Source organism: Stegostoma tigrinum, chromosome X (genome assembly GCF_030684315.1).
Source record: "Stegostoma tigrinum isolate sSteTig4 chromosome X, sSteTig4.hap1, whole genome shotgun sequence".
NCBI lineage: Eukaryota > Metazoa > Chordata > Chondrichthyes > Orectolobiformes > Stegostomatidae > Stegostoma > Stegostoma tigrinum.
The window spans coordinates 16958914-16977474 of record NC_081404.1 but is presented as its reverse complement, the minus strand read 5'-3'; the positions used below and the strand labels follow the sequence as shown (position 1 = coordinate 16977474).

The 18561-nt window shown below is 47.3% G+C and overlaps 1 protein-coding gene across 4 annotated transcripts in view; it reads left to right on the top strand.

Moving 5' to 3' along the window:
• Nucleotides 1–13452: 13452 nt before the first annotated feature.
• LOC125448209 (integrin alpha-7-like) overlaps nucleotides 13453–18561 on the top strand; it is a 184049-nt gene continuing 178940 nt past the window's right edge. For 3 of the 4 annotated variants that reach the window (XM_059643436.1, XM_059643435.1, XM_059643437.1), the window contains exon 1: nucleotides 13453–13805. In XM_059643436.1, coding sequence (XP_059499419.1) covers nucleotides 13633–13805 — 173 coding nt within the window. In that variant the 5' untranslated portion in view covers nucleotides 13453–13632. The remainder of the gene's footprint in view (nucleotides 13806–18561) is intronic. The other variant, XM_059643438.1, reaches the window with a different exon arrangement.

Sequence of the window (18561 nt, the reverse complement as noted above, 5' to 3'; positions counted from 1 at the left end):
GTGAATTTCTGCAGTGCATCTTGTAGAGGGGACAGACTGTTGCTACTGAGTGTCGGTGGTGGAGGGAGTGGATGCTTGTGGATGTGGGGCGAATCAAGTGGCTGCTTTGTCCTGGATGGTGTCAAGCTTCTTGAGTGTTGTTGGGGCTGCCCCCATCCAGGCAAGTGGGGAGTATTCCATCCCACTCCTGACTTGTGCCTTGTAGATGACGGACAGGCTTTGGGGAGTCAGAAGGTGAATTACTCACTGTGGCATTCCTAGCCTGTGACCAGCTCTTATATCCACTGTTTATGTGATGAGCCCAGTTGAGTTTCTGGTCAATGGTAACCTCCAAGATGTTGATAGTGAAGCATTCAGTGATAGTAACACCGTTGAATGTCAAGGGATGATGATTAGATTATGCCTTAATAGTGATGTTCATTGCCTGGCATGTGTGTGGCATGAATGTTTCTTGTCACTTGTCAGCCCAAGCCTGGATATTGTCCAGATCTTGTTGCATTTGGACATGAGTGTGGAGCTGGAGGAACACAGCAGGTCTGGCCGCATCAGAGGAGCAGGAAAGTCAATGTTTCAGGTTTACCCCATTCATCAGGACTCAGTTGAAGCTTCATCAGCATCTGCAGTTCTTGCTATCTGTGTTTGGACATGGACTGCTTCTGTATCTGAGGAATTACAAATGGTGCTGAAGATTGTGCAATCATTGGTGAACATCCCCACTTTCTGACCTTATGATGGAGGGAAAGTCATTGATGTAGCAGCTAAAGATGGTTGGGCATGGAACACTGTCCTGAAGAACTCCTGCAGCAATTTCCTGGAGCTGAGATGACTGACCTGGAACAAACCGTGACCATCTTCCTGCGTCCAGGTATGATTCCAACTCTTAAATGGCCGATTAGCCAGATAGTGTAACTGGGAGTGGAGAGCAAATGCTGGCCTTGCAGTGATGTCTACAACCCACTTAAAAAAAACACATAGGAACTGAAGGAGATAACAAGGTGTAGAGCTGGATGAACACAGCAGGCCAAGAAGCATCAGAGGAGCAGGAAAGCTGACGTTTCGGGTCTGGACCCTTTTTCAGAAATAGGGGAGGAGAAGGGGATTCTGACATAAATAGGGAGAAAGGGGAGGTGGATAGAAGATGGATAAAGGAGAAGATCGGTGGAGAGGAGATGGACAGGTCAAGGAGGCAGGGATGGAGCCAGTAAAGGTAAGTGTAGGTAGAGAGTTGGGATGGGGGGGTTGGTCAGTCCAGGGAAGACGGACAAGTCAAGGAGGCGGGGATGAGGCTGGTACATTGGAGGTGGAAGTAGGGGGTTGAGGTGGGAGGTGTGGATAGGTTGGAGAAAGGACAGACAGGTTAGGGAGGCGGGGACGAGCTGGGCTGGTTTCGGGGGCGGGGAGATTCTGGACCTTGTGAAGTCCACATTGATACCATTGGGTTTTAGGGTTCCCAAGCGAAATATGAGGTGCTGCTCCTGCAACCTTCGGGTGGCATCGCTATGGCACTGCAGGAGGCCCAGGATGGACATGTTGTCCAAGGAGTGGGAGGGGGAGTTGAATGTTTCTAGGTTGATGTTATTACTGGAAATGATTAAGCAATGAATGGGTAAGAATTAAATCTTGAATCACTTGGTTGTCCATACTTCCTGCAAGGGCCCCAATAAATTTCCCTGAGGCATAGTTCTTGGAAGAGAATGTTGTACTCTTAATGAAAGTAGTGGATAACCAAGTCTTGGAAGAACTGAAGCAATGCCCAATTTCTATTCCACCTCCCTCGGATTGCATTGACTGTTTTTTGATCACTTTTTGTACTTGTGCTTTCTAGTGATTTGTATATTTATGACACTTAAATTCCAGTGTTACTCCATAGCTTTAAGTCTCTCCATTATGAAGAAAAAGTTCCAATTTGTCTTTCTCAGATCCAGGGTGGATTATCTCACATTGAATTGAAGCTTCCTTAGTTTTGTCCACTCATTTAGTCTGGCTGTGTCACTTTTATAACTTTTTTTTGTTGCAGTCAGCACAATCTACCATGTCTACTAGCTTTTATCATCTGCTAACTTGGATAGAGAACACACTTTTTTTAGGCAAGTTGTTAATATATATTCTGAAAAGATGAGACCTCCATACAGATCTCTGGGAACTATCACTGCCAATCAGGCTGAATCATTTATCCAGTCTCCTCCTTCCCAACTAATTACCAACCCTTGTCATGTTATCTACAGTTTTGTGTGCTTGCATTTCAGGGTAATTTCTTGCAAAGAGCCTTGTCCAATACCTTTCAGAAGTCCAAATAGACAACATTCATTTGTCCTTTGGGGAAGGAAATCCGCCATTTTTTAGTTGGTCTGGCCTACATGTGACTCCAGAACCACAGCAATACAATGACTCTCAACTACCCTCTGGGTAATTAGGGATGGGTAATAAATACCCAGCAACGTACATATCCCATGAATGAATTAATTCACACTTGTCTGTCCATCATGCTAGTGATACTATCAAGCTAAAATGGTCTAGATCGAGTTAGGCATACTTGCCCTTCCCAAATCCAAGTCATATTGGAGCAATCACTCTGCTTTTTTTGTATGAATGGCCATTTCTGTCTATGTTATTGAGGTTTGTGTTTGTTTTGGCAAATATGTGAAGGTGGGTCTGTCACAAGGCACCAAAATCAAAGGACGGCAATGACTAAAGCAACATAAACACCCAAAGCAGGAATACAACAACAGTGGAAAGCAAACCTTTAAAAAAAACTGTGCCAAAGCATTAACAGTGAGAATTAAAAAACAACACACATTGAGATCAGGACTTGAAAGAAAAATCAGAATTAATAAGTTCATCTTAGATCTTCCTCCTCTCTCTCTAACTCTATTTTGCTTACCCTCCCCCACCACTCCCCAACCCACCCAACTCTTCTCGTGCCTTCTCAAATTTTCAGCCCGTTGCCTAGTAATGGATAGTCATGCTTTCAATTTTTATAAAGTGCTTATCTTGTACTTGAAATTGACTTATCTCTACCCTGGCTACACTTTCCCTTGTCAGCTGAGTCCAACTATTATTTAATCTTTCTTTGCACACACCATTACACCTTCCTTTTCAACTCTGCCGCTTCCCCCATCACCCAATTTTCTCCACTTCTCCCTCCTGGCATAGTTAAAAAAAACAAAAGAGCATTCCCAGTGGTCGTCCCCTGGTGTGAGAAAAGCCATTGTTATTTGTCCTTGAACTTTCTTCAATTCATTTGTAAAAACCAGCAAATGGATGTCTATAGTCAGATGCAAAAGGGAAACATCCAATCCATTGTAGATACATCCTGTGATACTTAACACTGCACACGCTCACACTATGGGGTCTTCACCTGGTGGAATCAGAGCTTTAGTGAAAAACTGAGTCCAAACCCGACCTTTTTTCAGAGTCTGAGTACAATGCCACTCAAACAAACAAAACGTTATTTCTTACACTTGATACTTTATGAAGTATCGGGAATTGTTTTTGCCTTTATCACAGTGAAACTTTTTGGAAACCTGATTGGATTTCTTATTCTTCTAGAAATATTAATCTGCAATTTAATTGCTTTCAGTCAGAGCAGCTATTAGAGATTTGAACAGAATTTTAATAAATCTGCACACCAATCAAGAAAAAGTTGCATCTCGCGAAAGCTTATAATGGAAAGACTAATAGAACGAATTTGCATTTGAGAAGGATGTCTGAAGAAGGATCATTCCACAGTTCAATGCCTTTGTGATACAAGGTTACACAAAGGCCATTTTTTAGGATATTAAACTGAGGACTTCCCCTGAAATGTCACAATCTGCCTATGTCCTTGTGTACGCTGTAAGCCTGTTTCCATTGGTGGTATTTTTTCCTCTGAATCTGAAGGTGAATGAGAAGGTTGTGGATTCAAGCTGCATGCCAGCCGAGCAGCGAGATTTACTGCTGTTTAGGCAAACATTTCTACCTCAATGATTCCCACCAAAAAACAAAATAATTGACTGGTTGTGGAAGGAGTATGTGGTGTTGAGCAATGTGTGAGATCATACCAAACTAGTGTATTAAGTGATTAGTTCATGAAAAATTGACAAGTATTATGAACTGGCTGAATAAGGACATATTTTTGATTAATCAAATGCAAGACAGCAAGCCACAGGTGACCTACCGATTTCAACGAGGAGGGAGATGTCTAGTCATTATTGCCACACTGTTACTCTGGCGATGCCATTCGGAAAATAAACCTTGACAGATGTGGTATTTAAAAATAAGATTTTCTGAGATTTGTGATATTGGTTTGCCTCTCCAATCAGCAATTCATTGAGGAATTTTGTAAAATGACTGGCTATTGTCTCCTCCTAATCATGAACTGCTTCAAATGTGTTAATATATTAATTTCCCCGAAATGTCCAAAATCTGCGTGAGTCTCAGACAGATATTTTTTACCATAAATGACTGTGCCACACATACTCTCTTCTGACATTATTAAATTGTCAGAGTTTTCACCCTATTGTCCTTGGAAGGTTAGAGGCCAGAGGATTAATGCTGAAACAACTACAGAAAAGGAATATTACAAAAGCTGAGCATAGTATTTAACAAATACAACTGGATGTGAGTTTGCTCGCTGAGCTGGAAGGTTAGTTTTCAGACGTTTTGTCACCATTCTAGGTAATATCATCAGTGACCCTCCGATGAAGCGCTGGTGTTATGTCCCGCTTTCTATTTATCTGGTTAGGTTTCCTTGGGTTGTTGATGTCATTTCCTGCATTGGTGATGTCATTTCCTGTTCTTTTTCTCAGGGGATGGTAGATTGATTTGGAGCCAATGTGTTTGTTGATGGAATTCCGGTTGGAATGCCATGCTTCTAGGAATTCTCGTGGTGTCTCTGTTTGGCTTGTCCTAGGATGGATGTGTTGTCCCAATCAAAGTGGTGTCCTTCCTCATCTGTATGTAAGGATACTAGTGATAGTGGGTCATGTCTTTTTGTGGCTACATCAACTATGATGATCATCATATGATCATCAACTAGCCACAAAAAGACAAACACTACATTGGACAAACTGGCAGGAAGCTAGCCACCAGGATACATGAACATCAACTAGCCACAAAACGACATGACCCACTATCACTCGTATCCTTACATACAGATGAGGAAGGACACCACTTTGATTGGGACAAGACATCCATCCTAGGACAAGCCAAACAGAGACACGCACGAGAATTCCTAGAAGCATGGCATTCCAACCGGAATTCCATCAACAAACACATTGATTTGGAGCCCATCTACCATCCCCTGAGAAAAAAACAGGAAATGACATCACCAATGCAGGAAATGACATCACTAACCCAAGGAAACCTAACCAGATAAATAGAAAGCGGGACATAACACCAGCGCTTCACTGGAGGCTCACATGATGATACCTAGAATGGTGACGAAACATCTGAAAACTAACCTTCCAGCTCAGTGAACCAGCTTACATCTGGAACAAAATAAAGACCCACTCTCTTGTGGACCGAGAGGAGGAGAGTGCTGTGTTGGAGGTGAAAGGAAGACGTCGGGTTGGCTGTGCACCCTTGCAACCAGTGGATCTTAATGCTGGCTTCGGCCTAACGCTGGTTCAGGGGAGCAGCCAACCTGCAACGATGGCTGCGGCAAGTGCTCGTGCCCCAGGTCAGGGGGTCCGGAACACCATCCGTGTTTCCGTGAAGAAGGTGGATGAAGGTGCACCTGTGGACCGCACCTTCTTTGTGAAGAGGGTCCTGTTGGACTGTTGTGGGTTCGCTGCTGCAGACATTTACTGCCTGCAGGATTTCCCCGGAGGGGGTTTTTACGACGTGACCTTCAGGAGTGCCAAGCTTTGCGAGCGCTTCCTGGAGGTTTTCAAGGAGAAAGGAGGTGAGGGCCCCCTCTCTGTATTGACCGCTGTCCCGCTGTTTGTGATGCCAGCACAGAGGAGCCGTATGGTGACTGTACATATGTACAACCCACATGTGCCAGCAGTTGATGTCCTGACCTTCCTTGGAAGGTACGTGAAGGTGGAAGGGGACCTAACTGACAACATGGACCCCTTTGGCATCGGGACCAGTAAGAGGCAGGTCAAGGTGACGCTGAGGATGGGCGCGGACGGGAAAGTTGTACACCCACCGTCCAGCTTCGCGATCGGCAGGAGCAGGGGCTACCTGACCTATGCAAGGCAACCTAAAAGTCTGCCATGCCTGTGGTAGGTCAGGTCACATGGCGGCCGACTGCAAAGCCACCATCTGCAGGGAGGAGGGACACCTTGCAAAGGATTGCCCACAAGAGAAAAGCTGCAACCTTTGCGGGGAAGCGGGCCACCTCTATAGGGCATGCCCGCAGCGGGCAACCACCTACACCCAGGTCGCCCACAGGGGCAATGCGGGGCCAGACCCCCGGAGGAGAGGAAGGCACCAGGGCCCTGCAAGGACCCCACTAATGTGCAGGAGGGCCAGGCCGTGCAGGAGGGCCCAGCCCCGCAGGATGGGCCTGAGGCCAGCAAAGTGCCCCTGCAGGCTCCGCTCCCCCCCGACAACCTGGAGTCAATGGAGGTGGCGACAGGCGCTCCAGGGGAGTGGACTACGGTCTGGAAAGCGAGGAGGAAGGTGTGTCGGCGGGCCCAGGAACCGCAATCATCAGGCGGGAAGAGGCAGCTACGGGGGGGGGCTATAAGAGCTCCTCTGACGAGGGAGATTCGGAGAGGGCCCGCCCAAAGCAGAAGTTAAAGAACTCGAGGGAGAAGGAAAGCAGCACCACGCTTCCAGGTGATGGGAGGCGTCCTGAGGCTCCCTCCGACACCCAGTCACGTGCCGCTGGGGCACTGGAGGGCCCCCCGGAACTTCCAGGTGGGAAGGAGGAAACAGCGCGTCCCCAGCCTGACCCAGAGCCGGACTCTCCTCCTCCGTATCCCCGACGGGGGGATGCCACCCGCAAGGCAGCACGGACGGTTTCCTGAGCCCGGAGAGCGTCCAGCAGTTAGCCCGAGCAATGGGCATGAAGGGACAGATAGAGGGGCTGGACCTTGGACTTGGGAAGGGTACTGCGGTCACTGCCCACAATGGGGGTACGAGTTGCGAGCATTAATGTGCGCAGCGTCAAGTCAACCGCAAGATGTGTGTCCACGTTGGCCTACCTGACCACCGTCAAGGCGGACCTCCTGTTTCTGCAGGAGTGCGGGATACCGCACCTCGGCAGGTAGGGGAAATGGTCCGGCGCCTGGACCTGTGGGCCTTCGATCTGGTTGGGGGGTAACAACTGTCGCTCCTCGGGCCTGGCTATTCTGCTGTGGGGGTGCAACTTCACCATCTCTCAAGTTCAGGAGGTGGGGGGAGGCGCCTCCTAGTGGCTGACGTCACCTACAGGAACGCTCCCCTGAGGCTGATCAACGCCCCAGCAGTACAGAGTGAGCGGTTGGCCGTCCTGCAGCGTCTTCCACCCCTGCTGGCTACGTCCAGGCTGGTCATCCTAGGCGGAGACTTCAACTCCATCATCGATGCAGATGGAAGATCCGGCGTGGGGACAGCGGGTGGGGGGAGTCAACTGGACGTCACGTCCAGATTCCTGATGGGCACGATGAAGGACGCCAAGCTGCTTGATGTCTTCAGCGCCCCTGCAGATGGAGTGCAGCGGAGGTACACCTGGTCGCGGCCAGACGGGTCTATTCGCTCAAAAATAGACTTCCTGTTTGTGTCACGGGCGTTCCGGGTCAGGTCCACCGGCGTCGAGCCGGTGTTCTTCTCTGACCACTGCCTCCTGCTGGCCGATTGTCACTTACAGGACGACCAGCCAGCCGGCAAGGGGACGTGGAAGCTCAACACGACTCTGTTGACCCCAGAGAACGTCGAGGAGCTTAAGAGGGAGTACGGCAGTTGGAGAACCGTGAAACCCCTCTTTGAGTCTCCGGGCGACTGGTGGGAGACGGTGAAGGAGAACATCAAGAGGTTCTTTATCCTCAAGGGTGTTCGGAAGGCGAGAGAGAGGTGGGGAAAGCTGTCGCGACTCCAGAAAAGGGTGCAGAACCTACTCTTTCTGCAGTTGATGGGTGTCGATGTCACGGAGGACCTCCGTGAGGTGAGGGGCCAGCAAGCCTCGCTCTTCGCCGCGGAGGCCTCCAGGATAATCTTCCCGTCCAGGGTCCGCTCCGTGGAGCAGGACGAGACGTGCTCGCGTTTCTTCTTTCAGAAGGTGCACAAAGAGAGCTCTGTGCTTAGCCGACTGAAGGAGGACGACGGCTCGGTGACGTCGTCTCGGCCCGACATTTTGAGGATCAGCAGATCCTTCTATGCCGGACTGTACGACACGAAGCCCACGGACAGCACGGCCTCCGAGTCGTTCCTGTCGTCTATCACGGAGGTCTTAGATGACGGCACGAGGGAGTGGCTGGACTGGCCGATATCCCTGGACGAGCTGACCAGAGCCCTCAAGTCCTTGGAGAGGAATAGGACGCCCGGGAGCGACGGCTTACCGGTCGAGCTGTATTCTGCTCTGTGGGACCTGGTCGGCCAGGACCTGCTGGAGGTGTACGATAGTGCGCTTTGGGCAGGGGAAATGTGCAAGTCCATGAGGAAAGGCATCATCACCGTCATTTACAAGAGGAAGGGGGAGAGGGAAGAAATTAAGAATTGGCGTCCCATTTCACTATTAAACGTGGACTACAAAATCCTGGCCAAGGTCATAGCCTACCGGGTCAGGTCTGTCCTGGAGTCAGTGATTCACCCTGACCAAACCTGTGCTGTGCTGGGCAGGAAGATCGCTGAGAGCCTCGCGCTCATCAGGGATACAATCGCCTATGTACAGGACGGGCGGGTGGACACCTGCCTTGTCAGCCTGGACCAGGAGAAGGCCTTCGCCAGGGTCTCTCATGCTTACATGAGGGACGTCCTCTCCAAATTGGGGTTCGGGGAGGGCATCCGCAATTGGATCCGGCTGCTCTACACCAACATCGTTAGTGCAGTCTCGATCAACGGGTGGGAATCAGACAGTTTTCCCGTCAGATCTGGAGTCAGGCAGGGCTGCCCGCTCTCTCCTGCCTTGTTCGTGTGCTGTGTGGAGCCCTTCGCCACGTTCTTCAGGAAGGACGTGAGCCTGAAAGGTGTGACTATCCCAGGCAGCGGAGGCCTTCAGGTCAAAACCTCCCTGTACATGGACGATGTCGCCGTCTTCTGCACCGATCGTCGGTCGGTGAGTAGGCTGTTGGACACCTGCGGCCAGTTTGAACTGGCCTCGGGTGCCAAAGTCAATAGGGTTAAGAGTGAGGTCATGTTCTTCGGGAACTGAGACGACCGCTCCTTCATCCCCTTCACCGTCAGGACAGACTACCTGAAGGTGCTGGGTGTTTGGTTTGGTGGAGCTGGGGCGTGCACTAAGACTTGGGAGGAGTGTATCACCAAATTGAAGCAGAAGCTGGGCAGGTGGACGCTCCGGTCCCTCTCCATCGCGGGTAAGAACCTGGTTGTCAGGTGTGAGCGGCTTTCGGTACTGTTGTATGTGGCGCAGACCTGGCCTATTCCCTGGACCTGCGCCGCTGCGGTCACCCGGGCCATCTTCCACTTCATTTGGGGGTTGACGATGGACCGGGTCCGCAGGGACACCATGTACAAAGACCTGGAAAATGGGGGAAAGGGCGTACCGAACGCCACCCTCGCCCTGATGGCTACCTTTGTGTGCGGCTGCATCAAGCTGTGCGTAGATCCTCAGTATGCAAACACCAAGTGTCACTACTTACTGAGGTTCTACCTGTCCCCGGTGTTGCGAAGGATGGGCCTGGCCTCATTGCCGCGGAACGCTCCGAGTAGTTGGACCGTTCTGTACCACCTGTCCTTCGTGGAGAAATTTTTGAAAGGAAACACCTTTGACCACAAGGCTATCAGGCAGTTGTCAGCATGTAGTATCCTCGAGACCCTTCGGGAAAAGGAAAGGGTGGATCCCGTGGTGTGGCTCCCCACGCAGACTGCCAAAGTCGTTTGGCAGAATGCCTCATTGCCAGAACTTTCAAACAAGCACAAGGACATTGCTTGGCTGGTGGTGAGAGGGGCTCTGCCAGTGAGATCCTTTATGCATGCCCGGAATCTCTGCGCCACTGCACGCTGCCCTCGAGGTGGCTGCGGGGGGGACGAGACTGTCTATCACCTCCTTCTGGAGTGTGCCTATGCGCAGGAGGTCTGGAGGGGGATGCAGTGTTATTTGTCGAGGTTCATCCCGAGCAGCTCCGTGACGCGGGACTCCGTGCTCTATGGGCTGTTTCCCGGGACGCACACCAAGACCAACATCAACTGCGCCTGGAGGACCATCAATGCGGTGAAAGACGTTCTTTGGTCTGCCCACAACTTGCTGGTTTGCCAGCTGAAAGAACTGACCCCGACCGATTGTTGCAGACTGGCGCACTCCAAGGTCCAGGACTACGTGCTGAGGGACGCGCTAAAGCTTGGGGCAGCCGCCGCCAAGGCGCGGTGGGGAAAGACCACGGTATGAAACCCCTCGTCCAGAATAGGAAAAAGAACCCTATCTGGTAACTGGGCCCAGCTGGCGCCTTCCCCAACTGGTCAGGGGGCCAACTGGGACTGTGCGGGGTGACGACTGCCAGGGTATTTTCTTTGCTTTGTTTTTTTTTCTTCTTTGTTTTTTTTCCTTTAGTTGGTGTATGTACCCCCTGGGTAACCCGGAGCGGCTTGCATGACTGGGTAGGTGTATAAATATGTTTTATTTTTTGTACATCTTATGAAAAAAGTATATTTTTTTCAAATTTAAAAAAAAGTGACGAAACATCTGAAAACGAACCTTCCAGCTCAGCGAGCAAACTCACATCCAGAACCTCAACCTGAGCTACAAATCTTCTCAAAACTCGCTAACAAATACAACTGTCAGAATCATAGGTGGGAAGGCAAGTAGTGAACATGACAGAAAGAGTCTGTAGAGGGATATCGACAGGTTAAGTGAGTGGCAAAAACTTGGCAGATATAATAAAAGTGGGAAAATGTAAGATTATGCACTTTGGCAGGAAGAATGCAGGAGTGTTGCTGTATATGATTTTAGCAGAGAAAAACTCAGAAAGCTACAGAACAGAGGGATTTGGCAGTCCTTATCCTTATTAAAGGAAAGATGCACTGGCATTGTGGGAGGCAATTCAGAGAATGTTTGTTTGTTTATTAGGCTGATACCAGCTATGGAAGATCTGGCTTATGAGGTGAAGTTGAGTAAGTTGTACTCATCAGAATTAAGAAGAATGAGAGGCAACCACATTGAAATGTTTAAGATTCCTAGGGGACTTGACAGAGTCGATGCAAAAAAAGTCATTTCTCCATGTGGGAGAGTCTAGAACCAGAAGCAAAATCTCAAAATAAGGGCTCGTACATTTCAAGCAAATGAGGGGGAATTTCTTCTGGGAGTGAATCTGTGGAATTCTTTACTACAGAGGGCTGTCAAGGCTGCATCATTAAGTATATTCAAGGTTGAGATAAACAGATTTTTAATCAGAATCAAAGGTTATGGAGGAAAAGGGAAGAAAGTGGAGTTGAGGACTATTAGATCAGCCATGGTCTCAATGAATGATGAAACATACTCAATGGGCTGAATGGCCTTATGCTCCTACATCGTAGGGTAACTATGTGGCAGAGCAGACTCCATGCAGTCTTGGGTTAAATATTATACTTCCGAGTTATAAGGCTCAATCAGTTTTTGAACAAGGTACCTAGCTTGATGTTGATGGTGTTCTTGAGAACACCTTACACTCTCAAGTGCCTGACCATCAGGAATTGCAGAGATTCCCTCTTTTTTGGCTCAGACATACTAGATCCAGTTGTGACCAATTGAATTGCCATTGATCAATGACTGAGCCAGCACTTTGTCTGCAGATCTCCATGCTACTGGGAGGTGCGCTTTTTCCAACTAGGCCATCAAGGGATCTTCTATCAGAATCGTTAACCATTTGGTGTAGTTTTCATCATGCATCAGCAACTCAGTATGTTCTCTTCATTGATCATTGCCACAATATCTGCCACTGGCAAAAGAAACTAATGCTTCTTTTAGGGAATAAGTTGGTCTCTTGTTTCAGTTGTTTTCCAGTTTAGGAGATAAATTAGACATTTTGCAAGTTGTATTGAGAAGTCCTGAAAACTTTCTGTAATTACTCACTGTGCTTCAATGGGCAGCGCTCTTGCTTCTGAATTGGAAGACTGTGGGCTCAAACCCCACTCCAGAGATTTAAATGTAAAGACCTGGCTGACACAGGGTCGTGTTCTCCCAGTTCTACATTGCTGTAGGTGTCGCCTTTTTCTGGAGACATTATACAGAAGTACTACCTTGCACTGTTTTAAATAAGAGCAGGAGAGCTGTTCTCTTCAGTGTATTTGGCCAATATTGATCTCTGAACCCATAGAGCAGATGTTTTTGTCATTGTCATGTTGCTGATTGTGGGACCTTGTTACATAACAGCAAAAAACCTTAGTTGTGTTTGCGTTGAGACTTCCTGAGGTTGAGGAAGGCAAATGTAAGGGTTTTAACAAAATACAAATTACTGAACAATCTTTTCAGCCTAATTCTGATATTTAGCCTGATACAAAATGCTGTATTTAAATTGAAATTGCTGGAATCTGGACACCATTCCTATTTCACTCAACCACCCCTGCCTCTCCTGAATCTCCTTGCTCTTTGGTAACAACCTCACAAAGTGTAGAGCTTCTTCAACTGTTTACCTAAAGATTTTTTTTGAATCCTTCAATAGTGAGGACAGCATAACAGCTGTCTCCAGTCGTAACCACACACACGCACTTCCCAGCAGAGGTCACTGATATGTGTTCAGGGACAGGAACCCTGGTTGCTTTTAACCCTATTAATTTAGGAGAAGGGTGGCCAGGACAATCGTAGTTCCCAATTACTACCTCCACTAAGATCAGCTCACCAAACACAAAGCAGCGATTGAATTTTAACACGTGTATAAGAGCCTTCACCATGTCGCCAAGGTCTGGATTTGTCGAGTGATCCTGATTTGAGGCCAATTGTCCACTTTCCTTTTAAAAGAACCGCATCGTTGTTGCAAAGGTCACAGATTGAAATTAACACCAGGACATTCATTCATTTTTTTCAAAGCAGGCGAACTTCGCTATATCATTGATTCCGCACTGGGTGGTCCAGATTCGAGTGAAGTCCTGTTCCCTCTGAAATTTCAACGCTTAAATAACTGTGTAGGAAACTATTTATTTTTAATCTGTCAATAAATACAAGTACTTCATACTGTTCTATTACGCACGCTGTGCATCATACACAACAGCAGCAGTAGCTTAAGGCATTTCCATTTTCTAGAGCTCAGTGTGTTATAAATAGGGATTCGTGCCCTAATAGTTTATTATAATTACCTTGCGTAATAGTGGGTGTTTATTTGGTAAGCATGTCTGTTCGTGGGCTTTAAAGTCTAAAATAATGTAGTGAGGTTTGAAAGGGTTAATGGAAGGCTCTGCCTTCTGGGAGAGACTTGTGTGTTTGCGAGAGAGAGAAGAGGGAGTGTTTCACTAACACTTGCAGTGTTCAATAAAGTGGTAGCGGTGTATTTCGCCTCCTGTAAACACGAGGTCGCACAGAGCTTCAGTCAGTTCCTTTCTGTCAGGCTGGGAAACCGCTTCTGCGGCATCGGAGGCATGCTTTCAGAAATGTCACCTCTCCTGTGCGTGTGTTGTCTGCTCTTGGCAACCCGGAGCTCGGCTTTTAATCTGGAGACAACCAACACGATCACGAAGGAGGGAGAAAGAGGTAGTTTGTTTGGATTTTCTGTGGCCTTACACAAGCAGACGAGCCCGGACGCACAGAGCTGGTGAGTTGCAAATACACTGACTTTGCCGCGTTTGTTATCCGCGCCGGTGTCTCCTGCTGCAGATTCAGGCAAAAGGAAAACTGCAGATTGACTAACCGTTGTTTATTGTATTACTAGGGAGAATATTTAAAGCCAGAAATGTATAATATTTACAGGAGACACCTCTGCAGAGCCAGATGAATGGTTGGAATATTTGTCAGCCACTCTTATTTGTCTCAATGTCAACTTTCTTCTGAATTCAAAAAATGTATCTCTTTGCTACTATCCAAAAAAGGCAATGCTTGCACTGCTGGGCACGTCCAACTCATTTTGTACAGTATCCTTAACTCTTTGTGGCACACGTCGCAAGGTTTCTGGCGTTCAGAATGAAAAGTCACTCTCGTATGTTGACTTTTAATGTATGCAATATATTAGCCCAATGGATATTTTGTGCATATAATTGTAAGAGTTGCAAAGTGCCAGAAGGAGATATGGTGTTTAGTAATTTACAGCAACGTTAAAGTTGGAGTTGGGCAGCGCACAATACTCAGAAGGTGATTTATTCATTGCATTTGATGTATGGGTGCGTGGGATCTTACAGATTGAATGAAGTGGACAAAGCACTGCTTTATCCGCGTTAAAAGGTCGGTGCAGTGATGGACGGGCTGTCTGGCCCATTGACTGCCTTCAGTCCTCCTACCCGATTCGCTTCATGCTCCCGAAATCTGGGCGTTTTGGTGGGACCGGCTCATGAATTATTTAAGACGTGCTTGACACACACACACACACACACACAGAGCAGCCACACAATTCCACAACTAGCCAGCAAAGCCAGTGGCTGAGGTTGCTCCAAACCCCGGTTGACTGAGTGGGACGCAGTAGGATGCCTTTCACTATTTATTTATTGTCAATCAAATACTGCAGCCATTTCATGGGGGGGGGGGGGGGACACAAACCCCCACGTTGACCACCTAGACTTCAACTTCTGAAATCAAAATCTCAACACCGGAACTTTTACATTAGCAACTTGCATTTACATAACACCTCTGGTTACAGTAAAATATTCCCAGACACTTCCCTGCAGTGTTAATCGAACAAAATTTGATGCTGAACCACATAAGAGGCAGTTAGGGCCGGTGAGGGAGGTTTGAAAGGAAGATTGTTGTGGCACCATGGTAGTGCTCCTACTTCTGAGCCGGGCGGTGTGGATTCAAGTCCTTCTTGCTCCAGAGGTGTGTCATATCCTCTCTGAATAGGTTGGTTAAAAATGCTGAAGGGAAAGTGGTGGAGTTTTTTTGAGGGGTTAGGAAGAATTCCAACATTTAGGGCCTGGATCACTGAAAGCACAATTGCCAGTGGTGGAGTGATGGAACATTGGGGATGAGCAAGAGGCCAAATTTGGAGAGTTGTAGGGTTGAAGCAGATAATAAAGAGAGGGACATAGAAGGCTTCCACAGCCAGAATAGAAATGATAAGAAAAAGACATTGTCTGATCAGGTGGCAATGTAGGCCAGCAAATGTAAAAGTGAAAGCAGATACACTGTGAGCTAGAATATAGACATCAGAGTTTCCGATGAGCTCAACTTTAAAGAAGACGAAGAGTGAGAAGAGAAGCCAGACATGGGAGCAGTTGATTAGTTGAGATTGGAGAGAACAAAGGCAGCATGGATGAGTATTTCAGCAGCAGAGGGGCTGAAAACGGGCGGAGACAGGTGATGTTACAGAAGTGGTCTTGTTAATGGACAATAATGCAGTAAAATAGCCCGAGTAACCACACAGGATTGGAATTTGATTTTAAAATTAATGCTGAAACAAACAGAAGATATAAAGTTGGGGAAGTGGGTATTCAGTAGGTTCTTTCATGAGAGCAAAGGAGCAGTTTTTGGGGATGGCGGCACAGTGATAACATCATGGGATGAGTAATCCAGAGGCTTAGGCTAATGCTCTGGGGTCTTGGGTTCAAATCCCGCCCTGGCAGAATTTAAATCCAATGAATAAAAGCTGGATCTTAAACCTGTCTGGTTCCCTGATGTCTTTTAGGGAAGGACATCTGCCCACCTTACCTGGTCTGACCTACATGTGACTCCAGCAATTGGTTGGCTCTTAACTGCCCTCTAGAATGGTCTCCAAGGCACTCAGCTCAAGGGCTGTTGGGGCAGGCAATAAATGCTGGGCTTGCCTGTGATGCCCATGATGCTTGAAAGGATATACAAAAATCCTAGAGCTTACTGCTCATACAGCTGAAGGCACAGAGTTTCCATAGTGTACTGGTTATCATGTTTGCCTCACATGTGAAAGGTCCCCAATTTGATCCTGGGTGGGAACATTATGCAACGGCTTCTGTCTTTCTCATACATCAGAACTGGCCAAAAATCATACAGCACAGCTGCCAATAATGGGTGAAAGCCGTGAGGAATACAAAAGAGACAGAGTTAGAAGAATGCATTGTTGTTTGACAGTCGTAGAACTGGAATCATAGAATCCGTGCAGGGTGGAAGCAGGCCATTTGCCCCATTAAGCCCACACACCAATGTCAATGGATGTGAAGCTGGAAAAGCACAGCAGGTCAAACTGTCTGAGGAGCTTGAAAGTCAACATTTCAAGCTGAAACTCTTCATCAGGACTCCTGTTGAAAGGTTTTGGCCTGGAACAGTGACATTCCTGCTCCTTGGATGCTGTCTGACCTGCTGTGTTTTTCCAGCTTCATATCTATTGACTCTGGCTTACAGCATCTGCAGTCCTTACTGTCTCCAAGCCTACACCAACCTCGCGAAGAGCATCCCGCCGAGACCCACCCCCCTACCCTACCCCTGTAATCCTGCATTTTCAATCTATCCCTGGACACTATGAGCAACTTAACATGACCAATCCACCTAGCCTGCACATCTTTGGACTGTGGGAGGAAACCCACACGGCAATGGGGAGAATGTGCATACTCCACACAGACTTCCCTGAGGGGGGATTTGAATCCAGGTCCCTGTCCCTTTGAGGCAGCAATGCTAACCAATGAGCCAATGTGGAAGATTTAACAAAAACAGGAACGTAGAACTTAGGAGCAGGAGTAGGCTGTTCAACCCTCTGCCAGTCAATGAGACCATGGCCAACTGGTGTTGTCTCAACTCTATTTTCTGGTCTGCCCCCCTGCCCCACAACCTTTGACACCTTTTGTATATCAACAGTCTAACTCAGCATTGAATAAATGTAATGACACAAGCCTCTCTCTGGGAAGAGAATTCCACAGACTAACAAACCTCTGTGAGAAAAAAAAACGCCTTTTTAATAAAAAGGAAATGTCTTATTCTTAAACTGTATTCCCTAAGTTCTAGCCTCTCGCACAAGAGGAACCACCTCCCCAATATCCACCCTATCAAGTCCCCTCAGGATCTTATGTATTTTGGTAAGATCACCTCTCATTGTTGTGAGAGGTGCGTATAGGGCCAGCCTGACCAAGCTTCCCTCATAAAATACACCCTGCATCCCGGAAATGAAAGAAGTGAACCTTCTCTGAACTGCTTTTCTACTGCAGTTATATCCTTTTACAAATAAGGAAACTAAAACTGTACCCAGTTCCGCAGATGTGGTCTCACCAAGGCCCTGAACAGTGAACAGTAGTAAAGCATTCCTATATTCTGTTCGTCTTACAGTAAATGTCAACAATTTAATTAGTTTCCAAACACTTGTACATGCACACGAAGCTCGTGTGATTCATTTATCAAAACTACAGGATTCCCCCTATGCGACAGAGTTCTGCAATCTATCCATAGAGTTCCTACAGTGTGGAAATAAGCCATTCAGCCCAACAAGTCCACAACAACTCTGCAAAGAGCATCCTATCCAGACTGATCCTGTACCCCATCCATATAACCCTAGCATTTCCCATGGCTAAGCCACCTAACTTACACACCCCTGGACACTATAGCATGGCCAATCCATCTAACCTGCACACCTTTGGACTGTGGGAGGAAACCCATTGCAGACACGAGGAGAACGTGAAAACTCTACACAGACAATCACCTGAAGCTGGAATCGAACCCACGTCGCTGGCACCATGAGGCAGCAGTGCTAACCACTGAGCCACCGTGCTGTCCTTATACTTTCCCTTTATGCTTGTCTTTTCTTCCAGAGAACTTTAATAAATTTGTTCAAAACAAATCTTTTTCACAAAACTGTGTTGACTTTGCCTGACTGCATAATGACTTGCTAAGTTTTCAGTTATAATGCCCTTAATAATAGATTCCAGCAAATTACGTTGAGGTTGTACAGAATGCTGGTGTTGGCTGTTCTGGAGTACTGTGTGCAGTTCTGGTCACCATGCTACAGGAAGGATATTATTGCATTGGAGAGGGTTCAGAAATGATTTACCAGGATGTTGCCAGGAATGGAGGGTTTACATTATAAAAATAGACTGGGACGTTTTTCACTGGAGCACAGGAGATTGAGGGGTGACCTTATTGAGGTTTATAAAATCATGAGGGGCATTGATACGGTGAATAGTAAGGGGCTTTTCCCTAGGGTGGGGGAGTTCAAAACAAGAGGGCATACCTGTTCTATGTTCTTTAAAGTGAGAGGAGAAAGATTTAAAAAGGACATGAGGGGCAAAGATTTTAGAGTATGTTATATGTGTGAAATGAACTTCCAGAGGAAGTGGTGGATGTGGGTACAGTTACAAGATTTAAAAGACATTTGGATAAGTACATGGATAGGAAAGGTTTGGAGGGATGTGGGCTAAATGCAGGCAAGTTGGATTAGTTTGCTTTGAGGACATGTGAGCTAGTTG